General features: G+C 39.4%; 1 protein-coding gene across 18 annotated transcripts in view; it reads left to right on the top strand.

Annotated features, from left to right (window-relative positions):
- LOC109474706 overlaps positions 1-15,684 on the top strand; it is a 16,746-nt gene extending 1,062 nt beyond the window's left edge. Inside the window, exons 1-24 of one of the 18 annotated variants that reach the window (XM_019775051.1) lie at positions 53-172; positions 1,766-1,795; positions 2,090-2,146; positions 2,328-2,572; positions 2,690-2,867; positions 3,122-3,172; positions 3,538-3,782; positions 4,046-4,223; positions 4,502-4,537; positions 4,711-4,743; positions 4,936-4,971; positions 5,743-5,778; positions 5,952-5,984; positions 6,185-6,220; positions 6,796-6,846; positions 7,208-7,452; positions 7,717-7,894; positions 8,187-8,222; positions 8,391-8,423; positions 8,830-8,865; positions 9,770-9,901; positions 10,256-10,348; positions 13,701-13,886; positions 14,353-15,610. In XM_019775051.1, the coding sequence (XP_019630610.1) occupies positions 130-172; positions 1,766-1,795; positions 2,090-2,146; positions 2,328-2,572; positions 2,690-2,867; positions 3,122-3,172; positions 3,538-3,782; positions 4,046-4,223; positions 4,502-4,537; positions 4,711-4,743; positions 4,936-4,971; positions 5,743-5,778; positions 5,952-5,984; positions 6,185-6,220; positions 6,796-6,846; positions 7,208-7,452; positions 7,717-7,894; positions 8,187-8,222; positions 8,391-8,423; positions 8,830-8,865; positions 9,770-9,901; positions 10,256-10,348; positions 13,701-13,886; positions 14,353-15,131 (3,006 nt within the window). In that variant the 5' untranslated portion in view covers positions 53-129 and the 3' untranslated portion in view covers positions 15,132-15,610. Of the gene's footprint in view, positions 1-50; positions 173-1,765; positions 1,805-2,089; positions 2,147-2,327; positions 2,573-2,689; positions 2,868-3,121; positions 3,173-3,537; positions 3,783-4,045; positions 4,224-4,501; positions 4,538-4,710; positions 4,744-4,935; positions 4,972-5,742; positions 5,779-5,951; positions 5,985-6,184; positions 6,221-6,795; positions 6,847-7,207; positions 7,453-7,716; positions 7,895-8,186; positions 8,223-8,390; positions 8,424-8,829; positions 8,866-9,769; positions 9,902-10,255; positions 10,349-13,700; positions 13,887-14,352 lie in introns of those variants that run through there. The other 17 variants (XM_019775053.1, XM_019775049.1, XM_019775050.1 and 14 more) reach the window with 17 other exon arrangements.
- The last annotated feature ends 2,721 nt before the right edge of the window (positions 15,685-18,405 follow it).

Here is an 18,405-nt window from a genome sequence, read left to right as displayed (position 1 = left end):
AACCGCAAATTGTCAAGTTACCATTGGTTGAAGTTGAACTGCTAATTGTTATTGACAACTCGACAACTTGAGGAGATGTCTGATGTGCCGTGCCTTTAGAACTGGTCATTTCCTCGGAGGCTACTGAAGATGGAGGGACGTCTGACTCTCTTTGCGCTTCTTATCGTCTTGGGTGAGTAGTTTTTCATTTTTGTGAGATAAAATAAGTTATCTACTAAATACATGTAGTAAAGAAATTATTCACTCTCGACTATAGGTTGTGTTTTTTTTAATATGAGAGGGTCCGTTTGGACTAGGTAAATGCGCACCAGAATTGAGTCAAAACACACGGACGTATTGGTTCATAAAAAGATGAAATACTGCAAGATCTTAGTTTGAGATGATTGTGTGCTACAATATTTTTTTCTATTTCAACATTTATGAACAAGAAATGGCGACGGCACACTCAATATATTTTTTAACTTTATTTTTATGCCACCACCAAATCAACTGAACAGACAACTGATAACTGACATGCTCATAAGTAAAGTGAGGAAATTTAGATACAGTAATTTGCAACAATTAACCCAAAGGAATGAATCTTGTAGCCTGGGTGCCATCCTTAAGTGGAAAAACCAGTTGAGTGACCAGGTTTAAACACTTATTTATCATTGCTCCAGGCAACAGTTCTTTGTTCCAAGTGTCGGCGCAGACTACATCACCATACATCACAATAAGGCTATTTTTTAATCAAATGCCAATGTTTCTTAAATGTTTTAGATGTACATTATTACCTCCGGGGAAGGGGATATCCTTCCGCGGGAAGGTTTTACTATCGTGCGAACCATTTCTGTCAGCAGCTGTTTCTCGCGATCGGCTGGACAAATTTGTCTGGGGTTCGGTATACGTATTGCTATTGGGCTGCAGATGATGCAGAGCGTTTTGTTTTGATTGCATATGTGTTTATGGGCGTCGAAATAAAAGATGTTGAAGTGCTTCGGACACCCCCACGGTCCTGAAAATGGTATTCCTAATTGATTTCCATGTTGTTAAGAATTGGGGCGAGGGCACTGCTGGGTCTAACCATTCAAAAAGGGGTCAAACAGAGGGTGTCTGGTTCCGATAAAAATTTTGGGTGACGGCGCGGCAATGACGGCGGGGGTTAATGGCGCGGGTGACGGTGCAGGCTGTCAGACACGTTAAAAACACCATAAATATAGAAAACCATCAACAGTCCATACCGAACCAACCCTCAGTAGCCATCAAACACATACAAACATATTACGCACATTACTTTCATACTACACACAAACAAATAATCTAAACCAATGGAACACACAAAAACCCGGAGGTTTGAAAACTACGATTTCCCTTGTTTTCCATCTGCGGATTCTAGTAAGTTACGAACATCGAAGTGCAGCCTTGTGTCACCAGGTGATCTCAATCTTGAAATGATTTAACATTACAGCCTTACAGGGTCCTCACAATCACGTATATAACTGACAGAACATTTTCCATGTTGGTAACAGGTGTTACAGTCTCGGTCGTTTACTTCCTATGTTACAGTAATTTGTAGTAATGTATCAATGAATCTTGTCCAGGTCGTACCTTTGCTACAATAAATCTTAGGCTTATTGTGGCCCTGGGGAGAGATCGCCCTGTTTTGTTCCCTGAGTTAGGACTACATAGCTACAGATAATACATGTAACTAAAGGTATAATTGGCAGACAGAGAGATATCGCTATCAAATTGACCCTAAAACGTTTTTATTGTCCGTGCCTTGCAGGGGGTTCATCAGAAGCGACCGCTGGACAAGGTACTGGTAGTAAGTGCTTGATACAAATACTTTTTATCGCCTACAAGTAAACTATGTGTTCACCCCTGTCGTACATGTACCTTAGAACATTCAAGAAAACAAATCATTGTATAATGGTGAAGACAGACCTTAATGTTTAAGAAAGCACACGAACACCTATCTAGATTTTCAGAGGGGCATGTTGCATGCATAGGTACCTGTAATTCAGTGATAATCTTTAATATTCGCGAACTGTTACTGAAAGAAGATGTAAGTGCACTATTGACGGTAATTGCCATTTTTTTCTTCATTTAGCCTTTGTCAATACAGGAAGTTCACAACCCAAGACACAGGGGCAACCAGGAAAATGTTGTAAGTGCCCAATACTAATTCTAGCATACAGTTGCATTTAATAAAAAAAAAAAACTAAATCATAGCATAGACACCATCTGACATTCGTCTGGTGTTCTGAAGTGCTTCTGTCTTAATCACAGAAGCATACGTTCAGTAGATTAATGCAGAAGATTCTCATTGGTTCTTGTGACATTTCCAGCAGGAAGCACTACCAACCTGGCCCTGAACCGCCCGGCGACCCAGTCTAGTACTGACTTTAGAGGAGCTCCCGGACGGGCTGTAGACGGGAACCGTAACGCCATCTATGCCAAAAAGTCTTGTTCTCACACGGGAATGGAGCGGGATCCATGGTGGCGAGTCGACCTGGGCAGCAGTCAGTGTGTGGATCGGGTGGTCGTCGTTAAGCGACAGCGCATCGGCGGTCATTGGCTGGACGGCTTCCAGGTTGTCTTTTCATTTCTGTCTGATGTCTAAGACTTAAAATAGTCATCGCATAACAGATGCATAAACACAGCAATAGATTAAAATGAGCTTGGAAACTTATACAGAATTTGCTTCTAGGTTTACGTTGGCGACAACCCGAACGTGGTGGAAAACCCTACCTGTGGCAAAAAGCAGTCTGTTGCTGGGAAAGACGTCATCACGGTGGACTGTGGCGGACTGACGGGCCGATATGTGGGGATAGCTCTGCCGGGCAAGAAACAGTACCTCATCCTGTGTGAGGTGGAAGTGTATGGAGGTAGGGTTGGCTGGAATTCGTCAGAACCTATGGGATGGTCGTTTACATTGCGTATCGAATATATCGTATGCGTACCTTACCAAATTTAAGAACATGTGACACTGACCTTTTGTCTTTTACCGAAAAAACACTTAAGGGATTTTATTTAAACTGTGGTTAAGGATCCCTGTTGGACACAATTTTTTATCATTTACAGAACCGAAATGACTTTCTTTAACGAGAAAAAAGTGTCCCCTATTCGTGATGTGTTTCAGGAACGTCACCAACTGAAGTCAGCAGGCCAATGTTGAAATATGGCCAATGTGGTAAGTGCCTAAATCAATTACAATTAACAGCTTTTCATGTGTATAGTCTAAAGCAAAATGTGTAGCTAGTAGTATCTCAGTACCAAAAAAAATCAATTAATAGCGAAACACGTAACATTAGTTATTGTAAGGAAAACAAGCCCCTTTAAATATGATTTAAATCTTGTTTTTCATTCAACTGTCTCATTTCAGCATGGTTTAATTAGTTTCAGTCAGTTCTTTCAACCATTTCAGAGGAGTAAGACAAAAAAGGCCCTTGGTCTAACATTATGTACAAATGTGCTCGCATTGGACAGTAAAGGGCAAAACTTTAAATTCATATCATACACTCATAGTATTACTGACAGTTTCTTCTACGTTTCCAGCTGAAGGCACTACCAACCTGGCTCTGAACCGCCCGGCGACCCAGTCTAGTACTGACTTTAAAGGAGCTCCCGGACGGGCTGTAGACGGGAACCGTAACGCCATCTATGCCAAAAAGTCTTGTTCTCACACGGCAATGGAGCGGGATCCATGGTGGCGAGTCGACCTGGGCAGCAGTCAGTGTATAGATCGGGTGGTCGTCGTTAAGCGACAGCGCATCGGCGGTCATTGGCTGGACGGCTTCCAGGTTGTCTTTTTATTACCTCGTTGTGACAACCAATCATTCGACCATCCAAAAAGAAACAAAAAAGGAACTGTCAAAACTAAAACAAATGCATGCCTATCAAATTAACAAATTGCACTATACATTTACACGTAAAAATGAGCTGCACAATTTCCCTATTATTCAGGTATTTCTAAATTTACTCTACTAGCTACATGTACATGTTTATACTGTACGAAAAAAAAACGCTCATGTAACAAAAGTCATGTACAACGAATTTCTTCTAGGTTTACGTTGGCGACAACCCGAACGTGGTGGAAAACCCTACCTGTGGCGGAAAGCAGTCTGTTGCTGGGAAAGACGTCATCACGGTGGACTGTGGCGGACTGACGGGCCGATATGTGGGGATAGCTCTGCCGGGCAAGAAACAGTACCTCATCCTGTGTGAGGTGGAAGTTTATGGAGGTACGATTATGCGGATTTCAAAATAGAATGGTGTATCCTACGTCACCAGCATTTCTGTCATTTTGATCCTGTGGTATTCTTTTAATCTTGTTTACAAACCGCCTACGAAAGAGACAAATGATTTTGTTCAATATATCCTATAAATAATTTTTTTATGAATCCGAAGAAAGAATTAGAAATCAAATATGGCAGGAAGGAATCGGGGCTTGTAACATACCTTGCAGTGCTTCTAAGATGTCCTAAAATTAACAGTAATCTTGTCTTTTTTAACTTTCCAGGTGTGACAATGAAAACACAAAAGGCCGGACTGATAGGTAAGCCGTAATTATACTTGATGTTTACGTAATTCAGATTGTTATAAAAATGAAGCTTTGCAATTTCTTGAAAACAGGATCAGGGCAGATACACTTAATCGGCCAAATTTAGCTTGCAATGTTTCTATTTTGTCCTAAAACAAACAGTAACCCTTTATTTGTAATTTTGACAGGTTCAGTGAAAGCTCAAGACGCCGGATTGACAAGTAAGGCTGTTTACTTATGCTTGTACTCACGTGACTATAGTTTAGAGTCCGTCATGACGGTGGGTTAATAACTGTCAATCAATCACATGATATGTCTAAGGAGGACGTTAAACGTTTGGCAATGCTTGATAAAAATAGTAAGTAGGAACTTCCATATACAAATTGATAATGATTTTGTAATTAATTTTGCAGGCTCTAGTCTGAAACTACAAGCACCTAAACCGAAAGGTAGGTTTTTAACACGGGTTTTGTAAAGATTGCGATGATTAGCTGCATAATCAATTCAGTCATCTCATGTCGTTTAGAAATGACCACAAGATAGAAAAACTATGTGAATTCATCACCAGTCGCTTTTAAAAGAGAGAAGAATGCCTAAAGACTAAGATTAGATATATGATACTTTCTAAAAGTTATTTAAACGTTTACATCATTCTTTTATTGTATTACATGTACTATATGATACCTAGTATCGATATACATGCAACGCCATACTCGTATGTACGCATTTAGTATATAGGCATGATATGAATATGAAAACAAGACCGGCAATGAAAACATACATTGCTATGGCGACGGTGGTTGCTGTTAGGGTTATTATTTGTATGGTATACGTACTGCCATTATTTCATGATTTGGAGAAAGACTTGATACCCTCCCCTCCGGATCCCCTGAGTGTATAGTGAACAAGACCCGGGGTCACAGAAAGTAGGGCATCCGGGCCAGAGAGGTCCTCCCCATGGGTCTTCCCAAAGGTTTCCAAAAATGTGGGCATAGATGTGAGTCACAGACATGCCTGTGAACAAAATGCCTGTGAGATTCTTTGAATTCTTGCGAAATGCACACAATACTGTACCATTAGGCTCCTCCCTGAGACGTCGCCAAAACTTTGGTTAATAAAACGTAACGATCAAACCCCTAGCTTCCGCGCCTTTATACCTTGCAATGCTTCTAAGATGTCCTAAAATTAACAGTAATCCTTCCTTTTTTTAAACTTTCCAGGTGTGACAATCATTACACAAAAGGCCGGACTGATAGGTGAGCCCTAATTATACTTGATGTTTACGTAATTCAGATTGTTTTAAACATGAAGCTTTGCAATTTCTTGAAAACAGCATAAGGGCAGATACACTTAATCGGCAAAAAATAGCTTGCAATGTTTTTATTTTGTCCTAAAACAAACAGTAACCCTTTATTTTTAATTTTGACAGGTTCAGTGAAAGCTCAAGACGCCGGATTGACAAGTAAGGCTGCTTACTTATGCTTGTACTCACGTGACTATAGTTTAGTGTCCGCCATGACGGTGGGTTAATAACTGTCAATCAATCACATGAAATGTCTAAGGAGGGCGTTAAAACAATGGCAATGTTTGATAAAAAAACAGTAGGTACTTCCACCTACAAATAGATAATATTTTTTTATTAATTTCTATCAAATTTTGCAGGCTCTGGTCTGAAACTACAAGCACCTAAACCGAAAGGTAGGTTTTTAACACGGGTTTTGCGAAGATGGCGATGGTTAGCTGCACAAGGAATTCAGTCATCTCATGTCGTTTAGAAATGATCACAAGATAGAAAAACTATGTGAATTCATCACCAGTGGTTTGAAAGGAGAGAAGAAACCGGAAAGACGTACTAATAGATTAGACATATGATACTTTCTAAAAGTTATTAAAACGCTTACATCCTTATTTCATTGTATTACATGTACTATATAATACCCAGTATCCATATACACGCAACACCATACTCGTATGTATGCATTTAGACCCATGGGCATGAACAAGAAAAATAAATTTGGTTATTAATAAAACCATGGAGTTATAAAAGATAAAACGTAACGATTACACCCCTAGATTCCTCGCCACCCGCACCTCAAACGCCGGAGCCGAAGGTTGTCCATACAACCGGCGAGGAGAAACCAGGCGCCGGGCACGGAATCGCCGATTTTATATTGTGGTCAAGGATCCCTGTTGGACACAATTTTTAAACATTACAGAACCCAAATGACTCTCTTCGACGAGAAATATTTTCCTTTATTCTTTATGTATTTCAGGAACGTCACCAACTAAAGTCAGCAGGCCAATACCAAAATATGACCAATGTGGTAAGTGCCTAAATCAATTACAGTTAAAAGCTTAAATATGTATAGTCTTAAGCTAAATTTAAAGCTAGTAGTATCTTAGTGCCAAATAAAAATAAAACGAAACACGTAACGTTGATTATTCTAAGGAAAAACAGGTCCCTTTAGATCTGATATAAATCTTGTTTTTAATTCAACTGTCTTATTTGAACATTGTTTACTAATAGTTTTAGTCAATTCTTTCAACCATTTCAGATGAGTAAATTAAAAAAAACGTCCTTGGTCTAACATTATGGACAAATGGTGCTTGCATTGGTCAGTAAAAGGCAAACCTTTTAAATCATATCATGCACTCATTGCTGAAGGTTTCTTTCTACGCTTCCAGCTGAAGGCATTACCAACCTGGCTCTGAACCGCCCGGCGACCCAGTCTAGTACTGACTTTAAAGGAGCTCCCGGACGGGCTGTAGACGGGAACCGTAACGCCATCTATGCCAAAAAGTCTTGTTCTCACACGGGAATGGAGCGGGATCCATGGTGGCGAGTCGACCTGGGCAGCAGTCAGTGTATAGATCGGGTGGTCGTCGTTAAGCGACAGCGCATCGGCGGTCATTGGCTGGAAGGCTTCCAGGTTGTCTTTTTATTACCTCGTTGTGACAACCAATCATTCGACCATCCAAAAAGAAACAAAAAAGGAACTGTCAAAACTAAAACAAATGCATGCCTATCAAATAAACAAATTGCACTATACATTTACACGTAAAAATGAGCTGCACAATTTCCCTATTATTCAGGTATTTCTAAATTTACTCTACTAGCTACATGTACATGTTTATGCTGTACGAAAAAAAAAACGCTCATGTAACAAAAGTCATGTACAACGAATTTCTTCTAGGTTTACGTTGGCGACAACCCGAACGTGGTGGAAAACCCTACCTGTGGCGGAAAGCAGTCTGTTGCTGGGAAAGACGTCATCACGGTGGACTGTGGCGGACTGACGGGCCGATATGTGGGGATAGCTCTGCCGGGCAAGAAACAGTACCTCATCCTGTGTGAGGTGGAAGTTTATGGAGGTACGGTTGTGCGTATTTCAAACTAAAATGGTGTATCCTACGTCACCAGCATTTTTGTCATCTTGATCCTGTGGTATTCTTTTTGTCTTGTTTACAAATTTTAAATCGCCTACCAAGAGACAATGATTTTGTTCAATATATCCCATAAATCATGTTTCTATTAAATCCGAAGGAATGCATTGGCCTTTAAATCAAATCTTGGCATGAAGATATCGGGGGTTGCAATATACCTTGCAATGCCTTTAAGATGTCCTAAAATTAACAGTAATCCTTTCTTTTTTTAACTTTCCAGGTGTGACATTAAAAACACAAAAGGCCGGACAGATAGGTAAGCCTTTATACTTGATGTTAACGTAATTCTGATTGTTATAAATAAAGATTTGCAATTTCTTGAAAACAGGGTCAGAGTAGATACACTTAATCGGCCAAATTTAGCTTGCAATGTTTCTATTTTGTCCTAGAACAAACAGTAACCCTTTATTTGTAATTTTGACAGGTTCAGTGAAAGCTCAAGACGCCGGATTGACAAGTAAGGCTGCTTATTTATGCTTGTACTCACGTGACTATAGTTTAGAGTCCGTCATGACGGTGGGTTAATAACTGTCAATCAATCACATGAAATGTCTAAGGAGGACGTTAAAACAATGGCAATGCTTGATAAACAGTAGGAACTTACACATATAAATAGATAATAATTTTATTAGTTAGTAATTTTTTGATCAGTGACTGTATTTTTTGTAAGGTAAATCACGTACCTCCAAATTTTTTTTGGTGTCGACTGTAAGCCTTGGTCACGGAATGACCTATACAGTCGACACCGAAAATCGTACGTGATTTACCTTACAAAAAATACAGTCACTGATAAAAAAATTTCTACTAACTGTTATTCTACGTGACTGATGAACCTCTTCAACGATAATTTTATTTTTTTGCAGGCTCCAGTCTGAAACTACAAGCACCTAAACCGAAAGGTAGGTTTTTAATATGGGTTTTGTGAAGATAGCGATGATTAGCTGCGCATTAGGAATTCAGTCCTCTAACGTCGTTCAAAATGACCACACAGAAAACGGTTTAAATAATTCATCACCAGTCGGTTCAATAAGGAATTATTTCTAACTGTGACGTTAATCTGCGGTATATAAATAGTACTTTCCAGATTTCTGACGGCTGACAGTCCGTCTTGATCACGGAAATCCTAGTCTCGCGAGAGCACACGAGACTAGGACGAGACTTGCGTGGATTTTCTGACCCATCTGCCTCCTTCCGGAGTAGAGGTAGGTAGGGCTTATGCAGCTCCCAGCCATTGTTACGGTTTCACGTCAACCGTCGAAAATTTGGAAGGTATGTACATGTATATACCGCAGATTAATGTCACTGTTGTCACTGTTAGAAAGAATTCCTTATTTTACTGTTATTCTACATGACTGATAAATCTCTTCAACTATCATCATCAGTCGTTTTGAAAAGAGAGAAGAAACCCTAAAGACTTAGATTAGATATATCATAAAAGAATGATGTAAACGTTTTAATAACTTTTAGAAAGTATCAGATACTTGATTCATGGTTTTGAGGAAGACTTGGTACCCTCCCATCCCCTCCCCTCCCCTGAGTGTATAGTGAACGAGCCCCGGGGTCACAGAAAGTAGGGCATCCGGGCCAGAGAGGTCCTCCCCATGGGCCTTCCCAAAGGTTTTCAGGAATGTGGGCATAGATGTGAGGCAGAGACATGCTTGTGGACATTCCATTACAGTAACTGTGAAATACCTGTACAATTCCTAGAATTCTTGCGAATTGCACACAATACTGTACCATTAGGCTCCTCCTTGAGACGTTGCCAGAAATTTGGTTATTAAAACGTAACGATCACACCCTTAGCTTCCGTGCCTCCACCCGCACCTCAAGCGCCGAAGCCGAAGGTTGTCCAGACGACCAGCCAGAAGAAACCAGGCGCCGCCGGGCACGGAGTGGTCATCACGATCGGACGGGGCAGCTCCGGAGGAAGCTCTGGTGGGTAGATGGAATGCGCGAATGTGTTTCAGATACCATCTGATATTATGTGTCATCAGTACAATAAATAAAAATCCGTTCTCTTTCATATGTTAATAAATTTGAATCTCTTCGCCATTCTCAGTTACTCATAAAAGATTTTCGATGGTATATTGGCTTATTTCGCAATACGTGATATTTGACCATGAAATGCGGAACGTAATGCAGAGGTCTTATGTTTGAGAAAATCACGTTGAAAAATCCATCAGATGCAAGTAGGCGTAGAATTGAAAGTTGGCGTGACGACCACAGTAGCTTCAAATCTCTTTTTCATTGTTTAACTGTTGAAAATCGTATGTTGATACGTTTTTTCAGGATCAGCCGGGAATGGAGCAATTAACATCATTAACAACCAGATCTCCGTATACAGCAGCGGTGGTGGGTGTCACTGCAAAACAGCCAAATGTGGTAAGGATAATTTATGTGTGTGTGTGTGTGTGTGTTTGTTTGTTTGTCTGTTTGTGTGTGTGTTTGTTTGTTTGTGTGTTTGTGTGTGTGTCTGTGTGTGTTTGTATCTCTAGTGAGCTAAGACCTGTCCATCCGGTTTTGAAGAGCCTTCGAAGAATAATATTCGGTATACTTATAGACTGATTAATGAGGTGAACAAAGCAAAATTTCTTGAATCCTTAGCAAAAACGTCATGGATGTCCGTTTTGGAAGAATCCGATACAGAAATGGCTTATAATTCATTTCATTCTATATTTTCCTCACTTTATGACAAATCATTTCCAATGAAAACTACCAAAATCGCCCAGCATACCCACAAAAAACCATGGCTAACCCGTTGTTTGCTTAAATCGATTAAGAAGAAAAACAAATTGTATGGAAAATACGTTAAAACCCCAACCCCCTAACAGAGAGTACCTACAAAGTATATAAAAATAAGTTAAATCATTTGTTAAAAACTGCCAAAAAAATTACTACCATTGGAAATTCACAGAAGCCTCATCAAACGTGAAACAAACTTGGAACGTTATCAATGAATTATTAAATCGTAGTAATAAACCAAAAGCAGCCCCTCATAAAATCCAAACGGATACTCAAGTTATTACAGAAAAAATAAGATGTGCGAAGAATTCAATGATTTTTTGTTAATGTCGGTCCATCCCTGGAAAGTAAAATCCCTAAGACAACGAAAGATCCCCTTGATTACATTAACACTCCGCAAATTAGTCAATTAACGTCTTTTGAACCACCCACAGCTGCCGAAGTTTTAAACATAGTTAGAAATCTGAAGGATTCCGCTGCTGGTCACGACGGACTCAGTACTAAAATACTAAAAATCGCCCTACCTTATATCATCTGCCCTCTTACTCATATACTAACTTTATCTATTCAGAACGGAGTGGTTCCCAAATTAACTAAAATTGCAAAAGTGATTCCTATATTTAAAAGTAACGATTCTACCTTAGTTAGTAATTACCGCCCAATCTCAATCCTACCTAGCATCTCGAAAATTCTGGAAAAACTGATATACAAACGACTTTTAAAACATCTAGACCAAAACGATATTCTTTACAAACATCAATACGGTTTTAGAAAAGGATACTCTACCTCAATGGCACTTATACAACTAATAGATAAAATTTCTTCAGCCATAGATAATAACGAATATACCATTGGGATATTTTTAGATTTGAGTAAGGCTTTTGATACGGTTAACCATTCGATTCTTTTGAAAAAACTCAACAAATATGGCATTAATGACGTCGCACTTAAGTGGTTTACCAGTTATTTATCCGATAGAAAACAGTACGTTGTCCTTAACGATCATTCTTCTTCATGCAAATCTATTAATTGTGGTGTCCCCCAGGGATCGATTTTAGGGCCCCTATTGTTTTTATTATATGTCAACGACCTTGCTGAAGCATCCAAAATTATGTTCTTCATTCTATTTGCTGATGATACCAATCTCTTTCTCTCACATGCAGATTTTGATTCTCTAATTCAACTAGCCAACCAAGAACTAGAAAAAGTTATTACATGGTTCGAAGCAAACAAACTATCAGTTAACATCAAAAAGACTTACTATCTGATCTTTTGTAGTAAAAACAAGGCAAATAATAGGAAAAATCCCACCATCCACTTAAAAAACCATATCCTTGTCAAAGAATCTCAGGCTAAGTTTTTAGGAATACTAATAGATGACCGATTAACCTGGAAACCCCACATTGCTATGGTAGTTAATAAAATTTTCAAAAACAACCGGGATACTAGGGAAAATTTCACATCTCCTATGCAACAAACCTTTATCACCATCTATAACAGTCTAATCTATCCTTACCTCACATATTGCAATATCGTCTGGGGAAATGCCTACAAAACCTTTCTACATCCTATATCAATCCTTCAAAAAAAATTTCTACGCATTGCCACTGGATCAAATTTCTATACCCACTCTTCACCTCTTTTCAAACAACTTAGACTTTTGAATATTTATGACATTAATAGATTTCAACTAGCACTTTTCGCAGCCCAATATATAAACCATAATCTCCCTGATACCTTTGATGACTTTCTTAACTTTCGTTCACAGATTCACAATTATGAAACTCGTCAACGTTCCCATTTTCAAATTCCCTTACTAAGAACATCTTTTGCCCAAATGTCAGTCAAATACAAATGTGTCACCCTATGGAATGAATTACCACCAGCCCTAAAAAATTCTACCTCCTTTTTCCTGGCGCCGTTCAAACGAGCTCTGAAAAACCATCTGATAAACCATCCAAGCCCCTTGCAGTAATCTCATATAGTGTTCTTTCTCATTTTATCTGATACCAATTATTATTGTTATCATTGTAGCATCATATTCATACACCACCCTACTTTTTTGTTATTAATTTATTACGTATTTGTTTGATTATTCTTATGCATTATTTTCTATGTATATGATTTAATCTAAATCATCGATTATATTCTTCTTGTTAAATTTAGAGGGGGAGGGCCTCGTACAAGCACTCCATGCTTCTGCCCTCCTCCTGCACCTATTTTAACTTTATTCTTGTATTATTGTATTATGTTTTTGTTTCAATGTGCAAATAAATAAAATCAAAAAAAAAAATCAAAATCAACCCTGCCTCCAGTAAAGCCCTCATTATGCGCATCAAGGTGAGGCGATAATTGCTCTGACCTCACCTCCCACTCCCCGCCTGCTATTAGCATTAGTTTAGGGTTGATATGACACCCTTCTGTGCAGTCCCCAGGGCTTTCCCAGACTCTACACAGTCAAAAGACTGTTCACAAGAGATGTGTGTGTGTGTGTGCGTTTGTGTGTTTGTGTGCGCGCACGTCTGTGTCACAGTGTGTTTGTGCGTTTTGTGTATTGTGTATGTGTGCGTGCGTTTCCTTATGTTTTTGTAGGTACGTCAGTGCGTTAAAGTGGAAGAAAAGGGGAAGATTTTGTAACCGCAGGTTGACCATAAGGTCAAGTTGGTAGTCCGAACATGGTCTCCTTGCAGGGTGGGAGAAAGTGCTTAATAACTAACGAAATATTGACCTTATTATTATCAAATATAGGGGATTTGCGGAGCCGGGCAAACCCATGAAAAGGGTGTGCGTGGAAATTCACTAGCTATCCGGCGGTTTTTCTATCAAAAGTTGGCATTCCCTTTTGTATTTTGTTCTGCAGTATAGCGAACTAAATCCCTCGCGAACTCTCATTTTGCTCCGCTGCGCGAAATGTAGTAATCGCGAACATAAATGCATTTACATTATGCTGTTAGTATTTTGTTACTAAAACATGCCTTGTATCCTGTTCCAGCCTGCCCAGGTAATAAGGGAACAGACCCGTCCACTTCAAAGCCGGCTGGCCTGACTGAGATACTGCTGGGCTCCGTAGAGCGAAATGAGGATAGCCCCTCCAACGTACAGGAGCTGGACACTGTGGAGACCGTCTCTGAGCCATTTGTGAGTGAGGTGTCTGAAGAAAGAGTCGTCCTTCAGCCAGGTAAGATTCACTGGCCTTCTTATCAAAGAAGAGGATGTTCGCGCAACAGAAAGTACACTGACGTTTATATGGTAAAATTATGAACTAGAATAAAGAAATAAAAGCGATATGAATGAAATCATACCTATGTCACAGACATACATGCAGTCCTCCTTCAGCTAGGTAAGACTCACCGGCGCTGTTATCAAAGAAGATGCAAAGAAAGTACAGTGACGTTCATATGATCAACTATAAACTATAATAGAGAAATAAAAGCCATATGAAATCAGTTTTACGGCACAGAATTATAGTAATCATATTGCTTTAGCAAACGTGTCAGAGATGGTATCGCAGAGTGGCTATATCAATGACTATTTGCCTTCGTAATGTTCAGTTTGTGTCCAGCCCTGATCTTAGCAAGCAGCTTTGTGGTAATACTTGACGAGACTGATTGACAACGTGTCTAATTCCTTTGTTGTTTTCACTGAAACACGCGAAACACAAGGTGACCTCGAGGATCAGCTAGCTGACGGCATGACTGTTTCTGATGACGACATGGCTGTTTCTGATGACGACATGGCTGTTTCTGATGACTACACGGCTGTTTCTGATGACTACACGGCTGTTTCTGATGACGACACGACTGTTTCTGATGACTACACGGCTGTTTCTGATGACTACACGGCTGTGTCTGATGACTACACGGCTGTTTCTGATGACGACACGACTGTTTCTGATGACGACACGGCTGTCTCTGATGACTACACGGCTGTTTCTGATGACGACACGACTGTTTCTGATGACGGCACGGCTGTTTCTGATGACGGCACGGCTGTTTCTGATGACGACACGGCTGTTTCCGATGACTACACGGCTGTTTCTGATGACGACACGACTGTTTCTGATGACGGCACGGCTGTCTCTGATGACTACACGGCTGTTTCTGATGACGGCACGGCTGTTTCTGATGACTACCCGGCTGTTTCTGATGACGACATGGCTGTTTCTAATGACGACATGGCTGTTTCTAATGACGACATGGCTGTTTCTGATGACTACACGGCTGTTTCTGATGACTACACGGCTGTTTCTGATGACGGCACGGCTGTTTCTGATGACGACACGGCTGTTTCTGATGACTACACGGCTGTTTCTGATGACGACACGGCTGTTTCTGATGACGGGTCGGCAGCCCAGGCTAGGGAGAAGCTCGAGGCGGTGGGCAGCAAGCTGAACACACTGCGCGAGTTGCTGAACCTCGCTTAGATGCGACATCTAACGACATAATGTAAAACTCCAGATTGAAACTTATTCATTTAGTCTTTCAACATGTGTTAATCGATATCGTAACTAACCAGCGAAACATCATACAATTTGCTAGGCAGGGACATATATCGACATGATGTAGTACTGTAGATCTAGACTTCCATCAGTTTTCAAGCATATCGTTTGGTGACAAAAAAAGTAACCAACCAGCAAGACATCAACAAATTGGCTGGGCAATATATACCAGTCAGAGTGTAATGTATTTGCCAGATCTGCTTGCAGATAAACTCCACTGTACACTGAAAAATGTGGTGTCGACCTTATTTAATTTCTTTAAAGATGACGGGTATAATCTCCAGCCAGATGTAGGATCCTACCTCAGCGTTTTGGTCGCATTTTTCCTCTTTGGAGAAGGCGAAGAACAAAACCGAAATATGTATACGTACCTTCAACTATGTGAAAAAAAAAAACAAAAATACATGTAAACACTGTAGCCTGGTATCTGGAGTCACACATTTTTGGTGTCCATAAGGCCTAATTTGCATAAATAATGAGAAAAATGCTATAAATAGTATAATACAGTAGTGGTGACTGACCGGAATTTCATACTGGCTGCATTTGGAAGTTAAGTGAAGGTGATCATTATTAAACATAATCTATTCAATTTAGAACCTTATTTGCATCATTTATGAGGAAATGCTAGAATAGCCCGCTTTGTTTAAGATAAAACTGTCATTGAATGGAAAATATGATCAAAGGATATAATTGCAAGTGAGGATATTATTTCCATAATCAATGTGAAACATTAATAATTTGTCGGTCGTAAAGGTTAACATCATTTGTCGAAGGCATGAGGTCGTGGAACTCTAGTTACCTTCGCCAAGAATTGGAGAAGGTTATGTTTTCCTGGCCGTGTGTCTGTGTGTGTGTCTGTCTGTCAACAGCATAACTCGAAAAAGCTTACTAGATGGATTATCTTGGTTTTTGGTAGGTTGGTAGGTCTTGATGAGAGCTCGAACTGATTAGATTTTGGGCCCCTTGTTATGGTACTGCAGCTGAACTTCCGGTTTTGATATCTCGTGATATAGACATGCTAGGGTGACGAAATTTAGATGGTAGATAGCTCCTGTGCTGGGGAAGAAGTGACGTGAGTTTAGTTCCCCTAGCGGTTTGCCCTGGAACTGCAGGGCTATCTGTTTGAAAATATTCAAAAGAGAATAATTCAAAAGCCGGTTGACGGATCGTCGTGAGTTTTTAAATGTAGGTAGCTTACGTGATGCTTTACATAATTATAGGAAAATTATGCAAATATGGACGTGATTTGCATAATCTATGGGGAGATTCTATAAATCAGTTGCATTCCATGATAGGACTATTAAAGCTTGTGACATTGGTAATTGAGAAGAAGAGAAACACAGGCATATATTGATTATGTAAATGAGGACGTAATTTGCATAATTAACGAGAAAATGTTATTATTCTGTAATGATAACTGCCTGGAATTTCATACTTGTATGTGAAAGTTCAGTGAAGGTAAACATTATTAAGCATAATGTATTCAAATTAGGACCTTATTTGCATAATTTATGAGGTAACAATAGAATTGCACTGTTTGTTAATATAAGACTGTCTTTTGGTTGAGAATATGATGAAGTGATATAATTCATGGAAATGAGGATGCTATTTGCACAATCAGGGGGAATAACCTTTAATTTCAGCCATAGAGATTAATATCATTTGTCGAAGGTATGAGATCGGAGAACTCTAGTTGTCTTTGAAAACAAAAACTAAAACGCACTTACAAAAAATCTCCATCCTCCGTCCCATAACAACAGCGAAATGTTTTTCTTTGTACAGCAACAAACAATTGGGTTGAATAATAAGTTTAACCTAAGGCCACATTAAGTAAAAGTTATGTATGGCATCCTCTGCAGACTCCAAATCTGATAGCTTGGGTACCATCCGGATTTTCGCTCCGCAACGCTCGAACAAAATCACAAGACGGTTTGAAAGTCAGCGGTCCCAGACGTGATTTTTTCGAGCGTTGCGGAACGAAAATCCAAATGGCACCCTGCAGGCTACAAATCTGATGCGATAGGGCGAAAAAAAACAAGACGGGCAAAAAACAAGATTCCTACACTTTCAAGTGTTGATATCATAAACCTTCTTAAACAAGAAATCATACCTATTTGTGGTAAGTTTACTGCAAACTATTACAACATCCATTTGTCACTGAAAAACAGTTTTTAATCATTGTACACATGGTTTTGATTCAGTAGGAACATAAATATATTCTATAGAAGGAATGAAATACATCACCGCATCAGAGTAAAAGCCTTGTCTTGTCTCCCCTTTTCATATTTATCTGCCATCCACATTCTGGCACGGCAAGGCATGCCATATTACCCAATGTCGGCATGTTTAACACTGCCAGAAGGCAATTTTTTTCCAAAATCAGTCGAAAATCAGTGCGCGCGCTGATGTCATCCATAAAAATGACTTGCTGTGGCCTAATCGTTCCGTAAAGATGACTTTATGCAAGGCATGTGATGGCATTATAAACCACAAAACAAGACTCATTGCTGACATGTACACGTGCATTAAAGTAAGATGAAGCAAGCTTAAGCTTTTAGTTGGAACGCAGTTAACTTTCTTTAAATAGCTAAAGCTCGGTGCGAAAAGAAAGGGATTTTCTGACATTGCACAGCCGTCATGAGTATAGAAAACGCCGATATATGCGGTCAAAAGAGGGACAAGTGGATTAGTAAAAGTACAATGTAGGTGAGTTTGACAACTTATTTCTTAGATGCTCACCAATTCCATGGTAGCTCAAAATAGCACTCTGTGACCGGCCTTGAAGATTTTCCAATGTAAAATAACGACAGGACACAGAACCACCACTTTGAAATGTGGATCTAATTTTCAGCCACGGCTCAGATAATATTAGGTTAGCAAAACACTATTGAAGATAAACCATTTCTGTGTAATTCAATAATGACTTCGACTTTCAATGCATATATGGCTAATACTATATATATATATATATATATATATATATATATATATATATATATATATATAGAGAGAGAGAGAGAGAGAGAGAGAGAGAGACCCTTTTATTGCATTCTAACCACCATAGGTCAGTTTCAGCGTAGAGCCTTTTATGAACATTTATTTTTGATATTTATTTATAAACACTGTAAATCACACTGCTGAATAAAAGAGTGTAGAGTTTCTTCATTCTAATTACAGCTTTTTACGCACCAAGAGCAAA

Source organism: Branchiostoma belcheri, unplaced genomic scaffold (genome assembly GCF_001625305.1).
Source record: "Branchiostoma belcheri isolate BF01 breed outbred unplaced genomic scaffold, Haploidv18h27 scaffold310, whole genome shotgun sequence".
NCBI classification, from domain to species: domain Eukaryota; kingdom Metazoa; phylum Chordata; class Leptocardii; order Amphioxiformes; family Branchiostomatidae; genus Branchiostoma; species Branchiostoma belcheri.
Note: the sequence above shows the minus strand (reverse complement) of the source record. Positions and strands in the feature narration are given on the sequence as shown.